At 32.8% G+C, this 19,889-nt stretch overlaps 2 protein-coding genes across 4 annotated transcripts in view; both read left to right on the top strand.

Moving 5' to 3' along the window:
- The first annotated feature begins 1,365 nt into the window (after positions 1 to 1,365).
- LOC110029555 overlaps positions 1,366 to 19,889 on the top strand; it is a 47,703-nt gene continuing 29,179 nt past the window's right edge. The window contains exons 1-3 of one of the 3 annotated variants that reach the window (XM_020731898.1): positions 1,366 to 1,551; positions 11,010 to 11,109; positions 15,498 to 16,447. In XM_020731898.1, the coding sequence (XP_020587557.1) occupies positions 15,500 to 16,447 (948 nt within the window). In that variant the 5' untranslated portion in view covers positions 1,366 to 1,551; positions 11,010 to 11,109; positions 15,498 to 15,499. The remainder of the gene's footprint in view (positions 1,552 to 11,009; positions 11,110 to 15,497; positions 16,448 to 19,889) is intronic. The other 2 variants (XM_020731899.1, XM_020731897.1) reach the window with 2 other exon arrangements.
- On the top strand, positions 13,075 to 13,632 carry LOC110029552 (uncharacterized mitochondrial protein AtMg00810-like). Its single transcript, XM_020731894.1, has one exon. The coding sequence runs from the start codon at positions 13,075 to 13,077 to the stop codon at positions 13,630 to 13,632; it is 558 nt and encodes a 185-aa protein (XP_020587553.1).

Genomic DNA, 19,889 nt, shown 5'->3' with positions numbered 1-19,889 from the left:
ATATATATATATATATATATATTGCTTTTTTAAAAATAATATTTTACTTTTTGAAAATGAGATTGGATGGATCTCAGTCATTCAATAGTTTAAGTAAACGAGCACAACATCGCAAACAATACACCTATCCCAGAAATAGACACATTACTTGGTAGTATCGATTAAATATCTCCTCTTCCCAATCTGTTTAAATTATCCATATCAATCTATGACAGAACCAGACATCCTTGTACGGTGATGTCTTTGGAGTCTTCTTGAAGACACACAAATTCCCTAACAAGCTTTGTTAAAGCATCGACACTAGCATTATCTCCCCAATAAATTCATTATAATATCAGATTGGGATTTTGCTCCAATAGCTTCATTGCATACTAGCAATATTCTTTGCTCTTGATATTGATATTGATCTTATGATGGGTGCATGATAGTTCTTTATCTCTTTTTAAGTATAATTTTCAGGATTTAGCAGCCTTGGGAAATAAATTAATGCTTAATGTTAAGCATCACCATCTTCTTTCCAATCTCCTTCACACATTGCAAGAACTCTAAAATTTGATTTACCTTTAGAAGATAATTAGTTAGGGCATAACTTGAATGGGTATTGTGATCTCACTTAATTCAAATTATGTTCAAATAAAAGTATAATAGTACTTGTAACAAAAGTTCTAACAATCTTCGAAATGTTGCTTCAACACTTAGCTTTTGCGTCGGCGTTCCATTAAAATGACCTACTTCACTTGAATTAAATGATACACAGCTAAAAAAAAAAATACCATGTGAAATTATGCTAAAGCAACGAAGGGGGGAGCAACATTCTTCACAGATAATGAGGATACAAGCATCAAAATATATTTTTATTTGATTTAAATTTTAGAGCATATTTATTAATTAAAATAAATAAGAGATAGATTTGACTACTTATAATTATTATATGGCATAATTATAAAATTTTCATTGTATAATATAGTTGAGAAACTTGCACCTCAAAGTGTCAAAAATGGGAGAAATATTTTTGTACGTCTAACGTAGGCAGAGCTGCGTACGTCGGCCGGTTACATGGAGAGTGTTGAAGAGTTATATCCGCGTTATATCCCCTATAACCTCTCTTTAACCTATCTGTAACTTACAAATATATGAAAATAGAAACACAGAACTTATTAGTTATATGTATATTACATGGATGTTATAGGAGATATAATACGGATATAACCCCAATACGAAAAATTATTTAAAAATCTTGATACAATCTACCATTACAGAAAATTATTTTCTTTTTTTTTAAGTCTCACGTTTTTGTGCTGTCGGGGAGTAACATTTTTAAGTTGTGCCCGAAAGCAGCATTTGGAGGATTACCACTTCAATTAGGCCTGAAGAGCTTCCACGTGCGCGCAAAGATTGCTGCATTGAAAAACAATTTTCGCTTGTCGGTAGTCCCATACGCCTGAGACTCCCAGCTCTTACCGTCATAACTGCCATTAAAAGCGGATTTTGGATCTCTCCGTCCTCCTAGTTCGGTAGTTCCATCTGTTCGGTGACACTTCTCGGTCCTAGGTATCTTTTCAGTTCTAATTTTATAGTTTTATCTGCTTCTAGATCGTTGCATTGCAGCGTTGTGACTGTTATAAACCTAATGTTTTATGGGAATTTATTGGGTTTCATTGGGTAGCATTAGGTTTTGGTTGACGCAACGGATCTTGTGCTCCGAGAACGGCTTTGTTCGAGGAGATGGAATATATGCTGAATCAATGGATTAATGGGCTTAGATCAGTCTTAGAATAGAAGATAATATATTTATGTTGCACTGATTTATAAATTTAGTCCGTTTAGTCTCCACTTCATTGTTGTAGAACCAGACAGGTTGGTAGATGAAGGGGCTATTTGGCTCAGATAGGCTTTAATAAAATTGTAAATGTAGATTTACTTCCCAAGGCTACTAAATCCTGAAAATTATTTGGCATTTTATGTTCACTTATATCCTTGCAAACTGCTTGTTTATTTATTTCAGGATTTAAGGTGGCTAAAGCAGGATTTTGTGTTGACCATCAAAAAAAAATTCCAAAACCTCAACTGCTCTTGCCAGTTGAAGGATGCTCTGTCTAATAACCATTCCCACTCCTCTCAAATTAAAACAGATGAAACCCCGCCCCTTCATTCCATCTAATCGAAACTTCACAAAACGGTCTCAGAAGACTCGGCGGTGACCTTTCCAATTGTGGCCGAAACCCTTGCGATACATTCTTGACTCAAGGTAATGAGGAAAGCAACAACCAGATTGCTGCATACAAAATCTTCCAAAAATCCCCACTTCTTCTGTCTCATTTGCACAAGCAGCCACAATCCTTCATCTTTCTCGCTTTCTCTGGTTTGCTAGTCTCGCTACAATAGCCGCACAAAAGCAAATGAGCCAAGCAGCCTCCCTTCCCTGTTCTGATCGCGATCTTCACGATACAGTCACGAGTTAAGCCAACCGACAACAGGGTTTCTAAAAATTTAAAATTTTGAGCTCTTAAAACATAGACTCATGGGGCTTAAAAAATTTTAAATTTGGATTTTAAAATTTGAACTCATAAGACTTGGAAAATATTTTTAAATCAAACTTTTTTAGACTTGGGCTCTTAGGGTTTGGAAATCAATTCAAAATTAATTTTTTCAAACTTAGGCTCGTAGGGACGAAAAATAATTAAAATATTAAACTTTCTTAAAATTTGAAATTAATTGCTACCGCCACCAGATTCACGATATAATTTGATAATGAATAGAAGATGATCCTTTTTAAGCTCTAAATGAAGTTATATGAGAACATAATCTCTAGGAATGTCTGAAAATTCAAATAATTTCAATACCTACAAATTTCAATAACATTTTCCAAGTCAAATTCCATACTTAGAGATCCATGAGGGTATTTTAAAATTGGTATGAGTTAAAGTTTGTATATTCTCAAGTAATATAAATCTATAATATCTATATAAATGAGTCACTTATGAATGATTTCAAATTGCTACGTAGACTCCTTTTTGAAAGAAACTTCATCTCAATTTTATATTTTAAAATATCATCAAAATTACTCAACTTTGAAAGTGTGCAAACATAAAAAGTTGAAAACCCGCATGTGTTTCAACCATTATATTAAATGTCGAATACTAGGTTCGAAAATGTTGCGCAGGCTGACCGGGGCGCCTTATCTATAAGATATGGTTGTAAGTCCCACCCAACTAGTCTGATCATAATTGCAATGACTGGAGTTGACGAGTCTAGTAATTTTTAAATTAATATTTAAATCTTAAAATAAGTACAAGTCACCTAGTTCGATTCTTCTTCTTGTAAAGACATGAGTCTACAAGACTTATACCCTAAAAGGTCTAAGTTAACGAAATTAATTGCCCTTGCAAATACAAATGTTCTAAATTCTTAAATTTCCGATGATTGCCGAGTTGATAGAAAATTTCAATAGGTGTCAACTTTTAAATCAATTTCCTAATCAAATTCTCAAAATAATAAACCAAGGCATTCAATCTAAAATAAATCATTTAAAGTCTTAAATCAAATCTTTAAATTAAAATTCAATTACTTAAAAGCTAAAAGCTTAATCCATCCAACCTCCACAACAGTTTGTCGAGGGTGCAAATTTCTAACTGACTTTAGCTCATGAAGAGCTAATATTATACTAAGTTTATCTCTATATTCACAATCAAAATAATTTTTTGCCAGTAAGGATGTGACCTAAGTTCTCTGTTTGCGTGGTTTTGCCTCTAATTGACATCAGAAAGTAGCGGTTATGTTCAGAGTCCTCTGACAGGCTCTGACCGGCTCTGATCGGGTGGTTGCTGTAAAAGGACACTATTATATTACGATCAACCGCAACCCGTATGTTCCCTAATGGCTTTCTATGTAATGTCTTGTTTCTGTAATCAAGGGAGATGAAATGAGAAAATTGAAGAAGTTAAAGCAAGGAGTCTAGCAAATGGGAGACGAATCGAGATGTTTGGATAGCCGAAGATGTTGGAGTTGAATCAAACAGCCGAGAAGTTGAAACGCGGGGATCAGAAGCCTATGCGATGAGTTCACCTATAAAACGATGCGACATAGGAGAGAATTAATTATCAGGAGATCGGAGAGTGCGAGAGACGAGCACAAGCTAGGGTTTCTCTGTAGCAGGAGGGGGGTCGGTGTTGAGTAGAGAAGAAGGATTTGACGTGGTAATGAGCCGCATCGAAGGAGTTTTGACGAGCTTGGATAGATCCGGTGCCAAGGAGAAGCAAGGAAGGTTGGAGCGGAACCCGAAGGAGGCGTCGAGCTGCTAGTGTACAAGAGCTCGTGCGTTTGATCTGAATCGTGCGTGTAGAGGAACTCTTCGAGCCGAAGGAGAATGAAGGGAAGAAGAAATTGGGTGGGACTAGCCGAGCTGAGGGGAGACCGAAGGTAAGGCAAGGGTTTTAGGTGATAAATTTATAAATTTAATGTATTATTTTTTATTAATTATTAATAATAAGGTTTGAATAAATCTGGTTTTAAGAAGTTTTATAGTAAAAACGTTTAGAGTTTGATTTTATTTAAGCTTTAATTGTTTATTTAATAATAATTTATTACGTAATATAAATTTAAATGTATGTATGTTTATAAGACTAATAGAAAAGATACAAATTACATAAAGTAACTAGAAAGTTAAATTAGGAAAACCAACATTATTATCAATAATTTATTAAGCTTAAATTTTTTAGAAGAAATAATCAAATGAAGATAGCAATTAGGATTATTATAATAAAATAATTAAAATAATATGATACATCAAATGGTCAAATAAAGTCTAATTATCTTCTTATAATAAAATTAATATATTATAAATTAATAATAATTCTTTGTGCATTTGACTTTAGGTTTCTCATTTAAGATAAGTGAAGATAATGTGTAGAATCGTCAGTGTTCGAGGTAAGTACTCATGTTTTTATATTATGATAAAAATTCCTGGTTTCCTCTGGATCAAATACATTTACCAGTACTGTTGTTAGTTTTATTGATATTGCCGCACTCAAGATTTTGATTTTTAGTGAAGTCTTACTCATATTGTTGGAATAATATGTCTCCACAATATTATTTAAATTATCATAAATATTAAATAATTAATAAATATATTGACTGCTATGCAAATGAGAAATGAATGTTTTTTATTAGAAAGTGATATTTTTTGTATGATACTTGTATGTGTATGATTAAGGCTGTCAAAACGGCTTGTTGTTCGCGAACAGCTCGTGTTCGGCTTGTTAAGAAGCTCGTGTTCGGCTCGTTCGCTAAGTTAACGAGCCGAACACGAACAAAGAATTTTAAAAATGGCTCGTTCGTGTTCAACTCGTTTTGGCTCGAAATACTACTCATCAATATATATATTATATATACAAGTAGCATTTTGAAAAAAATTAATTGCCTACAAGGCTACAAAGATTTATAAACATTTAAGAGTATTAATTAAGGAGATAAAATAAAAAATATTAATTAGATTCAAATGATGTTTTAGTATAAACAATAAATTATGAATCTTGTCCCAACACTTAACATGTTATGGCTATGTGATCAGGATTATCAAAACGACTATTTGTTCGTGAACAATTCGTGTTCGACTCGTTTCAGCTTGTTAAGCAAATTAGTCGAACACGAACACACCTTTTGAGCTCGAAATATAAACGAGGCGCACACGGGCGGGACCCGCTCGTGTTCGGCTCTTTTACACCCCTATGTATGATTGACTATGATGGAGCCAACCCTTGATGGTACTAGTAGAGTAACATTAAGGTACCCGTGCACCTAAATGATAAAGAATTTTGATATTGAGTATCTTAAGTGATACAATTTTTAGACGGTGCTTCTGTGACGGTCAAAATAATATTTATATAATATTAATATAATAAGATTCATTGAATAATATCTCAAAAGTCTATATTGATTTAATAAAATCTTAACTGACATGCATTTTATTTTTTTTACTCTTATATTATTGTAGTTTAGGAGTGTGAGTATTTATTAGCTTTAATTAACTTACCTTTGTTTTAACTTAATTATTCAAGTATAGTTAATTGATTTAAGAGATAAGCCAAAGAAGTAAAATGTTTGTAGAAGACACAGACAAGTAACAAGGTAAATTTAAATTTACAGCTTTAATTTAAGTTGATTTGTGGCTCTTTCATCTATTATATTGTAGATGAATATAGAAATTTTAATTCACATCGTTCGATCGTCTGTTCCCGTCTTGTTTAATTTTAAACCTCAGACTTGGTCATAAAATGCTATCCTTTGAGCTGTGAATCATAAGGGTACAATTGATTGATGCAAAGCCTTATGTCAGCTAAGGTTGATTTAAATTTGTCCACTTAGACAAACAGCAACCTCAGTTCTGCAAAGGCACTTGAACGACGCAATCCATGGCAGCTGACAATGATCTTTAAGTTAGGTTTGGTCTTCTAAGTAGACCAAAGATCACGACGAACTTGCTGACGGAACCATGAGATCTTGATTGGGTTTCGTCTTCATTTCCCCATCTTCCGCTTTAAGCTTCATGTGATAGATTTAACAATTTAAAATTCCTAAGTCTGCTATTATTATATATTGAATATTCAGTTCCTAATGACTAGCTTTAATTGAAAGTTACTCCCATTATCGGGATGGGTAGTTAACCACAGGGTTTGCGCCTGTGAGAAACCTCGAACCCCTAATAAAAAATTCCTCACTAAATGAGGGTTAAATCTCTGGGTAATATCTCATCTATAATCCAATCTGCATTCTAAAATTTTGAACCTCCAAAGCTCTCTCTCAATAAACAAAATAAAATGAATGCAGAGTCTAGCGGTCATAATTTTTGGAGCCCACATTTTGTTAAGGATTTATTATAGCAAAATGAGAACATGCGAAACAAGTAACGATAACCAAGAATAAATTGCATAGTAGGTTAACATAAAAGAATATGATAAAGTTAAATATCATTATTTGTCCTATGCCTCATAAATGTGCGATAATTGACTAAGTGAAGCAAGGGCTTGGACTCATTACGTGTGATTTAAAAAATAAGTTTATAAAGAGCAGATTAAAATAAAATTAATTTTTTTTAACAAAGTTAAAATCTTATACGTGCATCTTTTTCTTGAATTTCCTCTCAATTCTTGCATCCATTTAAGAATCTTTATCATCAAATTCTATCCTACCTAAATCATTATCATGTTGCATCTCTATTTGTGATATGCTAAAATATAAATAATGCCAAATGATAGAGATCAAAAAATTTGTGAAACACTTTACAAGCAAGCATGATATAGCTTGAACAATTAGAGGAAAGTGCCACATGTGAGTTGGCACTTAAAATCTCTTTTCCAAATACCTAACATTTTCTCTACTATCTTATAGTTAGTTGTAATGATGGTTATATTACTCCCGCTCGACTAAGGGTGTGTTTGGGGCAGCGGTGCGGCGACGATTCGACGCCACACGACATGACATTTGAAAAAATTACATTTTGCCGCCTTTTTCATAAAGCTGCAATGGGATGCTGTGTTTTGCAACTTAAACTGGCTATGTGCGGCAACTATCAGAAAGTTGTGGTCCTATTTTTTGAAAAATAAAATTTAATAGACACCACAACATTTTGAACAACAATTTCTTCTGCGACAACTTCACATCCGCTTCTTAAAACAACTACAATGACCCTCAAACAATTTTGATATACTTTGTTGGGTCCCATATGCTTATTGGTGATAGCATAGCCTAAGTCAACCAAATAATATTTTTATTGTGGCACACTTACAATTCCTCTTGCATTGACTATTTTAGCGCTTTCACATCTTTTGCAAACTCCTCTAACTTGAAGTATATGTCACTCCTGAGAGGAAGGTGAATTCATGTATGATTTTAAAGAAAGTTGAAATCTAATGGTCGAAAATGCTTATTTTTTATTATTAAAAATCAGTATACAATAAAATATTTATATTTTCTAAAAAATATCAAGGCTAAAATTGTAACTTGCAAAAGCAATTATTTATTAATGGTTTAATATTTTGTCTTTTTCAACTAGATATCACCAGATATATTACAAGAATCAAATGAAATTGAAATAAACATTAAAATATTCTTTTGCTGGCACAAACTTATGTGATTAGCACCAAGTGATGAAGATAATTTGACAATTGAATGAAACTCCATCAATTACATTCTAAGATCTGAATAATTTTCTATTACAATATATATTTTGTTATTTTATATTAATCATTTTGGTGCGCTATCTATGGCTCCAATATTATTTTTGAAAAAAGGGTTGAAATCTTGAGTTGATTTGCATTTGTGAATGACAATCAACTTTAGTTAGAGACCAATTGATAAGTTCTTTCATTAATGACAAATTGGTTATAATACATGATTACAATATTGTCTTACTATTTCTAAGGAATAATGAGAAATATTAATGCAATTATCTTTATATATGGGCATTTGCAAGCCCCTCAAGAAATACCCCTAGTTGCTTAACTTTGACTATACTCTTGATGTTGCTAGTGAGATCATTATTAACTATTATATCCGTTGCTTGAAATTTTAGTGAGATAACAATCGATGACCAGCTAATACATCTATGTATTGATAACAAGTGTACAATATATTGAAAATCAATATATGAATGTATACATCTTTATTTGACAAGTTATTATCATTTATTATAAAAGGAATTATTTCATTGATTACATAATTAACTTATTTAAATGCTTCATCATGTCATACAGTACCAACTAATGTTCCTTTTAATATCATTTTGCAATTTAATAATTAGTTTGAATGTTTTTTATACTAATTATGACCTTGATTCTAATTAGAAAATAACCATAATCAATATTTATAAAATTTAGAAATGTTTCACTTTATTTTGGATTATCTTGAATCTAAGCTTTTCTTTGTTTTTAATATTATTAGATATACATGGAAGTCATTTTCACATTTTTCAAATTTTATTTTAATTTTTTAATAAATGTCTTGAATTCTAGTTGTTATTAAAATAATGTTATCTTAACATCCTAATTAACATTTTAATAGAACTCAAATTGAATTGAGAAAAAACATATAAGTTAAGGATGCCCTAATGATGAATCCATATAAATTTGAAGCCAGTCCCCATTAGATATTTATCAGTTTATCTGAATCCTTTTAAATTAGATTTTAATTTTTAATAAGCTAGTTTTGATCTTGATAATATGTTTTTTTATGTTTATAATATTTAAAGTGTTGAAAGATCTCGTTAATATTTGTGATTGTGTACCATATTTGTTATACTCTATATTTAGAAGTGTATGAATTGTATGAGTAATCTTAGGATTCTCTATTTATTTTCTTCTATATTAGGGTGGTTAGTTGAATAGTATATTTATCCTTAATTAGGGAGATTAATTGTCTTTTTTGTTCCTAGTTAAGCTTTATAAATAGCTGTACATCAATATAGAATAATCATTCAGCCTTCTTATATTTTTTGTTCACTGTTTTTATGGTATCAAAGCAAAAAATCCTAGGTTTGAATCTTCTTTCTTTTCATCTCTAAAATGTTTGAAGCCATGCCTAGGACAAGCCAGCCTCTTCAACCATCTCAGTAGGAACCTCAGAGAAATACATCCGAAAACCATCCCATTCAGATTACTATAATCCGACTAAATGGTGATAATTTTATTCGATGGTCACAATCTGTTCGCATGTATCTCGAGGAAGAGGAAAAATTGGCTATATCACAGGTGATACTAAGTAGCCTGACGTGAATGACAAAACTTATGCCATTTGGGATGCGAAAAACTCAATGGTAATGACATGGTTGGTCAATTTCATAACTGAAGAGATAAGTACAAATTACTTGTGTAACTCTATAACCAAGGAATTATTGGACAATGTTTCAGAAATGTACTTTGACCTTGGAAATCAATCCCAAATTTACGAGTTGACTTCACGATTCGGTGAAATTTGCCAAGGTGAGGACTCTGTGACAAAATATTTCAATTCTCTTAAGCAGATTTGGCAGGACCTGAACTTATTCAATGATTATGAGTGGAAATCAAATGATGACTGCAACCAGTACAAGAAGATAGTAGATATTGGCCGAATCTTCAAATTTCTTGCAGGTTTAAATGTTGAATATGATGAGGTCCATGACCGAATAATTGTAAGAAGTCCCCTGCCTCCAATTGGGGAAGCTTTTGTGGAGGTAAGGCGAGAAGAGAGTCGGAGCCATGTGATGTTGGTGAAGAAGGCTGCAGGTTCAATCATGTCTTTGGAAGGATCAACACGGGCCATTCCTGAAGCTCAAGCAAGCAGTAAAATTTCTCACAACCAGCGTGTAGAAGACAAAAACAACCTGCAATGTGACTATTAGGGAAAACCACGCCATACTTGCGAAAAATGTTGGAAGTTGCATGGTAAACTACCTAATGGTAAGGGAAAAAAAATCTGGTGAACATAGCACACCTACAACAAATGAGGCCGAGTCATCTCCATTTAGTAAAGAGCAATTAAGTTAGCTTCTTAAGCTACTGAAATCTTGCTCATCATCTAATACTCCTATCGGTTCTATAGCACAAACAGATAGTAATTCCTTGGATCTCCATTTAGCAAAGAGCAATTAAGTTAGCTTCTTAAACTGTTGAAATCTTGCTCATCATCTAATCCTTCTATCGGTTCTATAGCACAAACAAGTAGTAATTCCTTTGATTTATCTATTCTAGGAAGTACCACTCATTGGATCATAGATTTAGGAGCCTGTGATCATATGACAAGCTGTTCTAAATTATTTGATTCATATTATCCATGTTGCGGTTCTGAAAAAGTCAGACTAGCTGATGACAGCTTTTTACCTTTTGCAGGAAAATGAAACATTAAAATTTCAGAAAAAATTTCTTTGAAATCAGTTTTACATGTTCCAAAACTTACATGTAATATTCTTTCCGTTAGTAAATTGTCTAAAGACTGATTATTCCATTCTTTTTTCTCTTTCCAATTGTGTTTTTCAGAACTAAAACTCGGGGAAGATGATTGAAACTATTAGAGAAATAAATGGGCTGTACTAATATGATGGAACTGATTCTGCAAATAAAACAACTTCTGAATTAGGTAAAACAAGTTCAAGCTTTAACTATGATCAAGTTATGTTATGACATAAAAGATTGATAGCTTTTCATATCTCAAATCTTTATTTCCTGAACTATTTAAAAGTATTGATTGTTCAAAACTTCATTGTGAAGCTTGTAGTTTAGCTAAAAGTCAACGTGTTTCGTTTCTAATAAAACCATATTCTGCTTCAAAACCATTTTATTTGTTGCATATTGATGTTTGGGGCCCATCCAAAGTTAATACACTTTCTGGAAATAAATGGTTGTAACATTTATTGACGAACACACACGAGTTTGCTTGGCTTATTTATTGGAAAAAAAAAATTGAAGTTGAACAACGATTTAAAGATTTTTTTCACATGTTTGAAAATCAATTTCAAACAAAAATTGATATTCTATGAACTGATAATGAGATTGAATATTTTAACAAATATTTGAGAATATTTATTTTGGAAAAATGTATTTTGCATCAATTCACTTGTCGTGACACACCACAACAAAATGTTATTGCTGAAAGGAAAAATAGACATTTACTTAAAATTGCTCGGATACTTATGTTTTCCATGAATGTTTCTAAATAGTTTTGCGGGAATGCGATCCTTACCTCTTGTTATTTAGTAAACAGAATGCCATCTCGAGTTTTGAAATTTAAAACACTTTTACAAGTCTTAAAAAATTATTTTTCAACATTTAAGATAACAACTAATCTCTCGTTAAAAGTTTTTGGATGTGTTTGCTATGTGCATGTCCCAAATGTGTTTTACTCAAAACTTGATCCCAAAGCTAAAAAATGAGTTTTTATTGATTATGCTTCTAATAAACGTGGGTACAAGTGTTTTAATCCAGTCACAAAGAAATTTTTAAGAGCATGGATGTCAAGTTAGGATCACCATTTTTTTCAAAAAAAAATTCTTCAGGGGAAGAACTTAGTTGAAGAAAATAATTTTTGGGAAACCTTACCCATTTCCTTAACTAATTCTGATATGGAAACTAGGGTCATCATTATTAATCCTTTTTTGCCAGTGCTACTTTATCAGAGACAGGGGGAGAAATATTTCCAACAGGTCATAATCTAGTGGATCATAATCCTCAACATGAGCTACAGGTTTATACTAGGAAAAAATTCTATGAAGTTACTACAACTCCAGTTATTCCTTCAGCAGATGTTTAATCAGCTTTGCCGAATAATGGTTCTACAACTCAGAGTAACTTTCCCTCTACTTCCACTCCTTCTGATCTTGATCTTCCAATTGCTTTAAGAAAAGGAATCCGAACAGACATTAAACATCCTATCACACAATACTTGTCATATGAAAAACTATCAAAAAATCATAGAGCATGTGTCCAGGATTTTTAATATGCTTGTTCCAAGAACTGCTCAGGAAGCATTAGGGGACCCAAGTTGGAGAATAGTTGTGATGGAAGAAATAAATGCTCTTAAAAGAAATAATACTTGGATAATCATTGATTTACCTAAAGACAAAAAGACGGTTGGATGCAAATGGGTGTTCGTGGTGAAGTTTAAAGCTGATGAAAGTGTGGAGAGATACAAAGCGAGACTAGTAGCAAAAGGATTTACTCAAACTTCTGGTATTGATTACCAAGAAACTTTTGTTCCTGATGCTAAAATTAACTCTATTAGGGTACTACTTTCTCTTGCAGTTAACTTCAACTGACTACTTCATTAATTTGATGTAAAGAATGCGTTTTTAAATGAAGAATTGCAAGAAGAAGTATATATGGACCTGCCACCCGGATTTGAAGAAAAATTTGAAAAATGCGAAGTGTGCAAATTAAAAAAGTCTCTGTATGGATTAAAGTAGTTTCCTAGAGCTTGGTTTAAGCGTTTTGGTGATGTTATCAAGAGACATGGATTCTCTCAATCCAAGCTGATCGCACCCTTTTTTTTAAACATTCAATCAAAGGTAAAGTGGCCATTGTGATTGTATATGTAGATGACATAATCATGACAGAGGTTGATTCTCTTGAGATTAGCAATTTTAAGAGGAAACTTGAAGTCGAATTTGATATTAAGGAATTGGGAAAGATGAAAAATTTTCTCGGGATGGAGTTTGCAACATCCAAGGATGGGATTTTTGTCAATCAAAGCAATTATGTGCTTGACTTACTCAAAGAAACAGGGTTGACAGGTTGCAAAGCAGCAGATACACCAATTGAACCTAATGTAAAGTTGAAAACAGCGGCAACTAATGAGGTAATGGACAAAGCACACTATCAAAGATTGGTAGGGCGACTAATCTATTTGGTTCACACTCGACTTGTCATAGCTTTTGCAGTGAGTGTTGTGAGTCAATTCATGCATTCACCTGAACCTACTCACTTTGAAGCTGTATTCAGAATTTTGAGATACCTCAAAAGAACTCCTGGAAAAGCAATTTTGTTCAAAAAAGGAGAACATCTTATGATAGAGGCCTACACAGATGCAGATTGGGCAGTAGATGTAAATGATAGAAGATTCACCTCAAGTTATTGTACCTTCGTAGACGAAAATCTGGTTACTTGAAAAATTAAAAAAACAAAGTGTGGTGGCAAGGAGTAGTGCTGAAGCAGAATTTCGCTCGTTAGCACATGGATTCTGTGAAGTGTTATGGATAAAAAGACTTCTGGAAGAGTTGAAGATTCATATACCAGCAGCTATTAAAGTTTACTGTGACAACAAGACTGTAATCTTTATAGCTCATAATCCAGTTCTACATGATAGAACAAAACATGTAGAAGTTGACAAACATTTCATCAAGGAGAAGATAGATAGTGGTGTGATATTTATGTCCTACATACCCACTGCTAGCCAAACAACAGATATACTAATAAAAGGTCTTCCCAAAGTGCAACATGAGAATCTAGTTAGAAAGCTTGCCATGAGTGACATCTTCATGCTACCTTGAGGGGGAGTGTTGAAAGATCTCGTCAATAATTGTGATTGTGTACCATATTTATTATACTCTATATTTAGAAGTGTATGAACTGTATGAGTAATCTTAGGAATCTCTATTTGTTTTCTTCTATAGTAGTTGAATAGTATATTTCTCCTTAATTAGAGAGATAAGCTATTTTTTTTGTTCCTAGTTAAGCTCTTTAAATAGCTGTACATCAGTATAGAATAATCATTCAGCCTTCTTATATTTTTTGTTCACTTTTTTTATAAAGAAATAATTAGATTCAAATATTTAGATAATTATGAAATTGTATTTGTTTTCTAAATATCTTGATTTTAATTTTTTCTCAATTATTAATGTTAATATACATATCAATGATAGTTGTTTTCACACATTTTAGGTTCAATTTGAATTTTTAGTAAATATTTTGAGTTTTTGGTTTAGTTAAAATAGATTTGTCTCAACAACTTAATTAACATTCTAATTGAGCTCAAATTAACTAAAAAAAATAGCAAATGTTAAGAGAGACCTCAAAGATTATTCCATATAATGTGCTCCCAGGAGGTATTTATTAAATTTTTCTATATTTATTAGAAATTACATTAGTAATATAGTAATTAATAATTAATAAAATATTATTTATGCTAATTATAATCGAAGGCAATGATTTTCATTATTAATAGTTATTATTAAAATCCTATTTTAGCTAACAAAATTAAATTTTTAAAAAAGTAGTTAAAGAATTCTTGAGAATTTAAGTTAATTTAATCTCTATCATGCCAAACTGTTTTAAGGATTTAATTTTCTAAAAGTTTACTAAATTTATTTTTGCATGATTTACTAAATTCTACTTGAAGCCAAACAACACCTTAATGATCAAAACTGTTGATTTTGATGGATGCCAGTATTAATATAAAAATAACCTCTTAAATTATTTGCACTAAAAATGGTTATTAGGCAGCATTAAAAAAACACTTCTCAAGATTTATGCATCGCAAGCCATTTATTAGGCAGCCCAAAATAAAGAGTCGCCCTAATGCTTTCATGGCATATTGAGAATGACTTGCACCATATGGGATCAGAAGCAATGAATACCATCGGTTATTGCTCTTTTTCCTGCTTGGTTTTAACTATGAGAATATGTAAGTGGTAATCCTTGAAAATGTGTTTTGACAGTTTCTTGACATCATTTCCTTGCTTCAATGTTGTTATTTGCTTGCCTTCTGATGTTTGTGAGATTGATCTTTCCGCAACAACTCTTGCCTCATAGAATTCAGTGTTTCTTCAAGAGGATTTTGTTTGTATAAAGTATAAACTATATTTTTCAGCTGTTCTTTTATTAAATTATCACCTAATGATTTTCATATGATTCCAAGGTGAAAACACATTTACATACCATTCTGTTTCTATTTACTTTTATATGTCTAAGATCATAATGAAATGTATTTGTTGTTTCTTTGCCTCTTAACATGAAATGCACTGTACTTCTTAGCTATGGCGTCATCTGACAATCCAGAAGTTGTTGAGAGAGTGGTTAAGGAGGAGAAGAAGAACAAGGATGAAGAGAATAATGATGAGAAGGGTGGCTTCCTTGATAAGGTTAAAGATTTCATTCAGGACATTGGTGAGAAGATTGAAGGGGCAATAGGGTTTGGAAAGCCAACAGCAGATGTGGTTAGGGTTCACATTCCTTCCATCAATTTGCATAAGATAGAAATTGTAGTGGATGTGCTAATTTCAAACCCAAATCCTATTCCCATTCCGCTAATAGACATTGACTACTTAATAGAAAGTGATGGGAGGAAGCTTGTGTCTGGATTGATTCCTGATGCAGGAACTATCCATGCGCATGGCTCAGAGACTGTGAAAATACCAGTGGTATTGATCTATGACGATATCAAAAGTACTTATGATGATATCAAGCCTGGAAGTATCATTCCGTATCTGATCAAGGTTGGTCTTATTGTAGATGTACCCATCTTTGGAAGACTTACTCTTCCTCTGGAAAAGAAAGGCGAGATTCCTGTGCCTTACAAGCCTGATGTTGATGTCGAGAAGATACACTTTGAGAAATTCTCCTTTGAAGAAACTATTGCAACTCTACACTTGAAATTAGAGAACAAGAATGACTTTGAGCTGGCACTAAATAAGCTTGACTACGAAATTTTGCTATCTGATGTGAGCATCGGAAGTGCCGAGCTTACTGACTCCACAAAAGTTGATAAAAATGGAATTAGTAAGATGAAGATTCCAATAAATTTCAGGCCAAAGGATTTTGGATCTGCCCTATGGGACATGATAAGGGGAAGAGGTACAACTTATTCAATAAAAGGGAATATTGATGTAGATACTCCTTTTGGATCAATGAAGTTACCCATTAGTAAGGAGGGTGGAAGGACTCGCCTCAAAAAAGGAGATGATGATGATGATGATGATGATGAGGTATGGTGATTCTATTCTTCACAATCTTGATTATTACATTTATTTCACTTTTTTATTCAATCTGAATTTCTATATTAGAAAATGAATTTTTTATTTATGCAGTACAGAGTCTTGATGCAGGCCTACGTACTATAGTTATCACTTGTTCATTCTATTTTAGGAAGGCACACTTGATGCGTATATCTTATGATTCTATTGCAGTCCTATTTGGCTTTAGTTATCACTTGTTCATTCTATTTTAGGAAGGCGCACTTGATGCGTATATCTTATGATTCTATTGCAGTCCTATTTGGCTTTATATTTATGATTCGTACACAATATTGACATTTTCTTCATTTTTATTGGTTGAAATTAACTTGAAATTCTACCTACTACATTAGTATTAGGAAAAAAATTAAAAAAAAATAGAATCATTTCTATGCTTAACTTGCAAATAAAGTTTTCTTCTAATCTTTTAACTTAAAATTATCATTTTTTAAAGGGAATTTAGCATTAAAAAGGTGATTGTGTTATGATACGAAACTATAGCTTTCCTTTAGATATCACTCATTTGTAGTAGCTTTAGTGGCTCCCACTGTTTTCTATGGCCACTATGGTTATTATTTTGTGGTTTCTTTATTCGCTTATTTAGCTACTAATGTGATGGTTTGGATCTTATGCTAGATATCTTATTTTTTTTAACATATATATATATATATATTGAAAAAAGGCATATTTATATATATGGGAATTTAGTGAGTGTGGACATTAAGCCCACACACAAGGTATATAACTCACTCAAAAAAGAATTTAAAATGTACGAGTATTTTATAGAACCTGGTAGCGTACTTTTGCAAATCTCTAGGGTTTGAATCCGCCTTACTCTCTTTAATACAATGATTTCACTGTTTGTCTCTATGGCAAGTTAGCAGTGGCTGCTGTTAGTTCAATCTTTGTGGTCTATAGTTTTTGTGGTTTGGCTCTTTGGTGTTGACTTTCTCGGTTGATTTTTCCCTTTTAATTTTTTATTTGGTGCATGAGGCTTATTTGTTGTTGTATCTTGGGCATGTAGAATTAGTCTATAGTGAATAAGAAAATTCTTTGGATGTGTGAATTCCTATTTTTTTCTTGGAATGCTTTTTTGTTTGCTTATTTTCCCTTCTTCCCACTTGGTCAATTTTTTATTATTGGTTATTGTTTAACTTAGCTTTATCAAAGTTGTTGCATTTTTGTTTTATTTCTCCTCTATAAATTTCAAGTAACTATGAGACTTGTGATTCATACTTTCTTATATTATTTCTTAGTGGAAGGCACTTTTATTTGAATTGGATATTAATTTTGGAATTAATAGTTTGTGTTTAAAGAATAATTTATGTATGTTGAAGTCCTATGTAGCATTGAAAATTACATGTTAGATTCACATTAAAAATCTTGAATCCTAAAAATTTTTACATAAGATTTACTAATACAATTTATTATTATATCATATCTTCTTGATATAGGACTTAATACTTGGGCCAATTAATTGTTTAATAAAAGCTACAATTTTATAGAATATCAATATTGCCAAATACCAGGAGCTCAAATAAATCAATATAAGAATAGATGTGTTGACCGTTTTAAAAAAAGGAAAGCAAAATAATAATAAATTAATTAAACCAATTAATTAATTACGTGCTCCAGCCTGTTGAAGCCTGCGTTAGTGTGATAACCATTCCCTCTGTCTTCGTCAGATACAAACATATATGAAGCGCCCACTGTTCCTCAACCCCCCACTCCTTAGATTGTTGAACCCTTTTCTCCCCTTCTTTCTTTTGTATTCCCCACTCTCGACTACCACACAAATTCAACTGAAGCCCCTACACCGACGTTCTCATCTCTCGTTTGAAATAGCATAGTGCTGCTTTTCATGTTTTCTTGTTCATCCCACAATTTTAGAACTGCAACTGTTCTTTTTTTCATATTCCCAACCCTTGCTTCGTCGTTTTTTTCGGTGCTTTAAAAACCTCACTGCAAAAGTTTCTTCTTCGTTCTTCCGCTCCAATTCGAGATAGAGGCTGCACTCATTTTGTTATTCTTCCACTTCAAGTCACAAGCACATCTTCTGATCGAAGCTTGTTGTCTCCCGTACCTTCGTCTTTGTTTGTCTGCTCCCACCCAATCGCTATCTTCTCTCAAGTTGCAGAAGCCCGTACTTCTGTTTCTTCCCCTATTCACCAACACAAACCCATTTCCTTTTGTTCTTCTGTCTTTTGCCTCTCCTATTCTTGGGGAATTATATATCATTTTTTAAAATAATTGCCCCGTTTGGATAGTTTTTTATAAAATTAGGGATTTGAAATACTCATCTAGGGAAATGAGAGTATTCTTTTTTTTTGAATTAAGTTATGCTCGGGGAAATGCTTGCTTGTGATTTCAACTTTTTTGCAGGTACATTGGAGGCCTATAACATCTTTTAAGACCATGGGTTAAATATTCAATTTTTGTTCCCCAGCCGTAATGTCTCATGACGTTGATCAATCAGTCTTTTAGGACAGTTGGGAAGACTGACATTCTCTCATGCCTCCTAACGGGGGTTGACCCCAAGGGGCTACTAGAATTATGGGTGATTTTGTGATGCCTCATTTCATTTGCCCCAGAGGAGTCAAAAACTGAAAAGGGTGAGAGGATACGAGGAGTCGAGTAGTCAAAGAGAGGGGAGATAAAGCGAGAGGGGTCAAGAACTTAAGGACACTTTCGTGTATAAAAATGATGCGCTAGAAGCGAGATTTAGAGTCGAACGACTCGTGTGAAGATTTGCAAGCATAAGATGTGGTTTTCACCTAGCCGACGTTGGTGTTGAGCGGAGGAGATGACGTTGGTGTCGAGCAAAGGAGGAGAAGCCACCATAAAGCCACGATTAGAGGAGCTGTTTGGGAAAGGGAGGCGATCTGTAGATCCTGCGTATATCGGAGAGGTTCGCATGTGTGAATTAAGGCTTGACAGGTTTTATAAATGGTAATCTAATAATTTATTTAATTGATTATATATATATATTGTTATTTAGAGTTTTTGGTTAGAATTTTAGATTTGGAGGGGAATAGGAGGCAAAGTATGCGAGCTAACGGAGGAAGATTGACTCGCGCAAACTTTTGTAAGGAAAAGTTCAGGTTTATAGTATAATTTAATTAATGAATTCAATTAGGATTTCATGAAGTAAAATAATGAAAATTTAATAGTTAAATAATATAAATTTAATAGTTAATTAAAATGATAATAATTAAAATTTTGTAATATGAATACCTATATTTATTATATGTAGGGGTGTAAACGAGCCGAACACGAGCGAGCCAAGCTCAGCTCGTGTTCGCCTCGTTTATATTTCGAGCTCAAAAAGTGTGTTCGTGTTCGGCTCGTCTGCTTAACGAGCCGAACACGAGCTGTTCACGAACAAAAAAACCTTTTAACAACCCCAATGATGTAG

Source organism: Phalaenopsis equestris, unplaced genomic scaffold, assembly GCF_001263595.1.
Source record: "Phalaenopsis equestris unplaced genomic scaffold, ASM126359v1 Scaffold000594, whole genome shotgun sequence".
NCBI lineage: Eukaryota > Viridiplantae > Streptophyta > Magnoliopsida > Asparagales > Orchidaceae > Phalaenopsis > Phalaenopsis equestris.
This window is presented reverse-complemented; position numbering and strand designations above follow the sequence as displayed.

What these genes read in the sequence shown, in the direction of transcription:
- LOC110029552 (XM_020731894.1), top strand. Translation starts at nt 13,075, where the DNA reads ATGACAGAGGTTGATTCTCTTGAGATTAGCAATTTTAAGAGGAAACTT.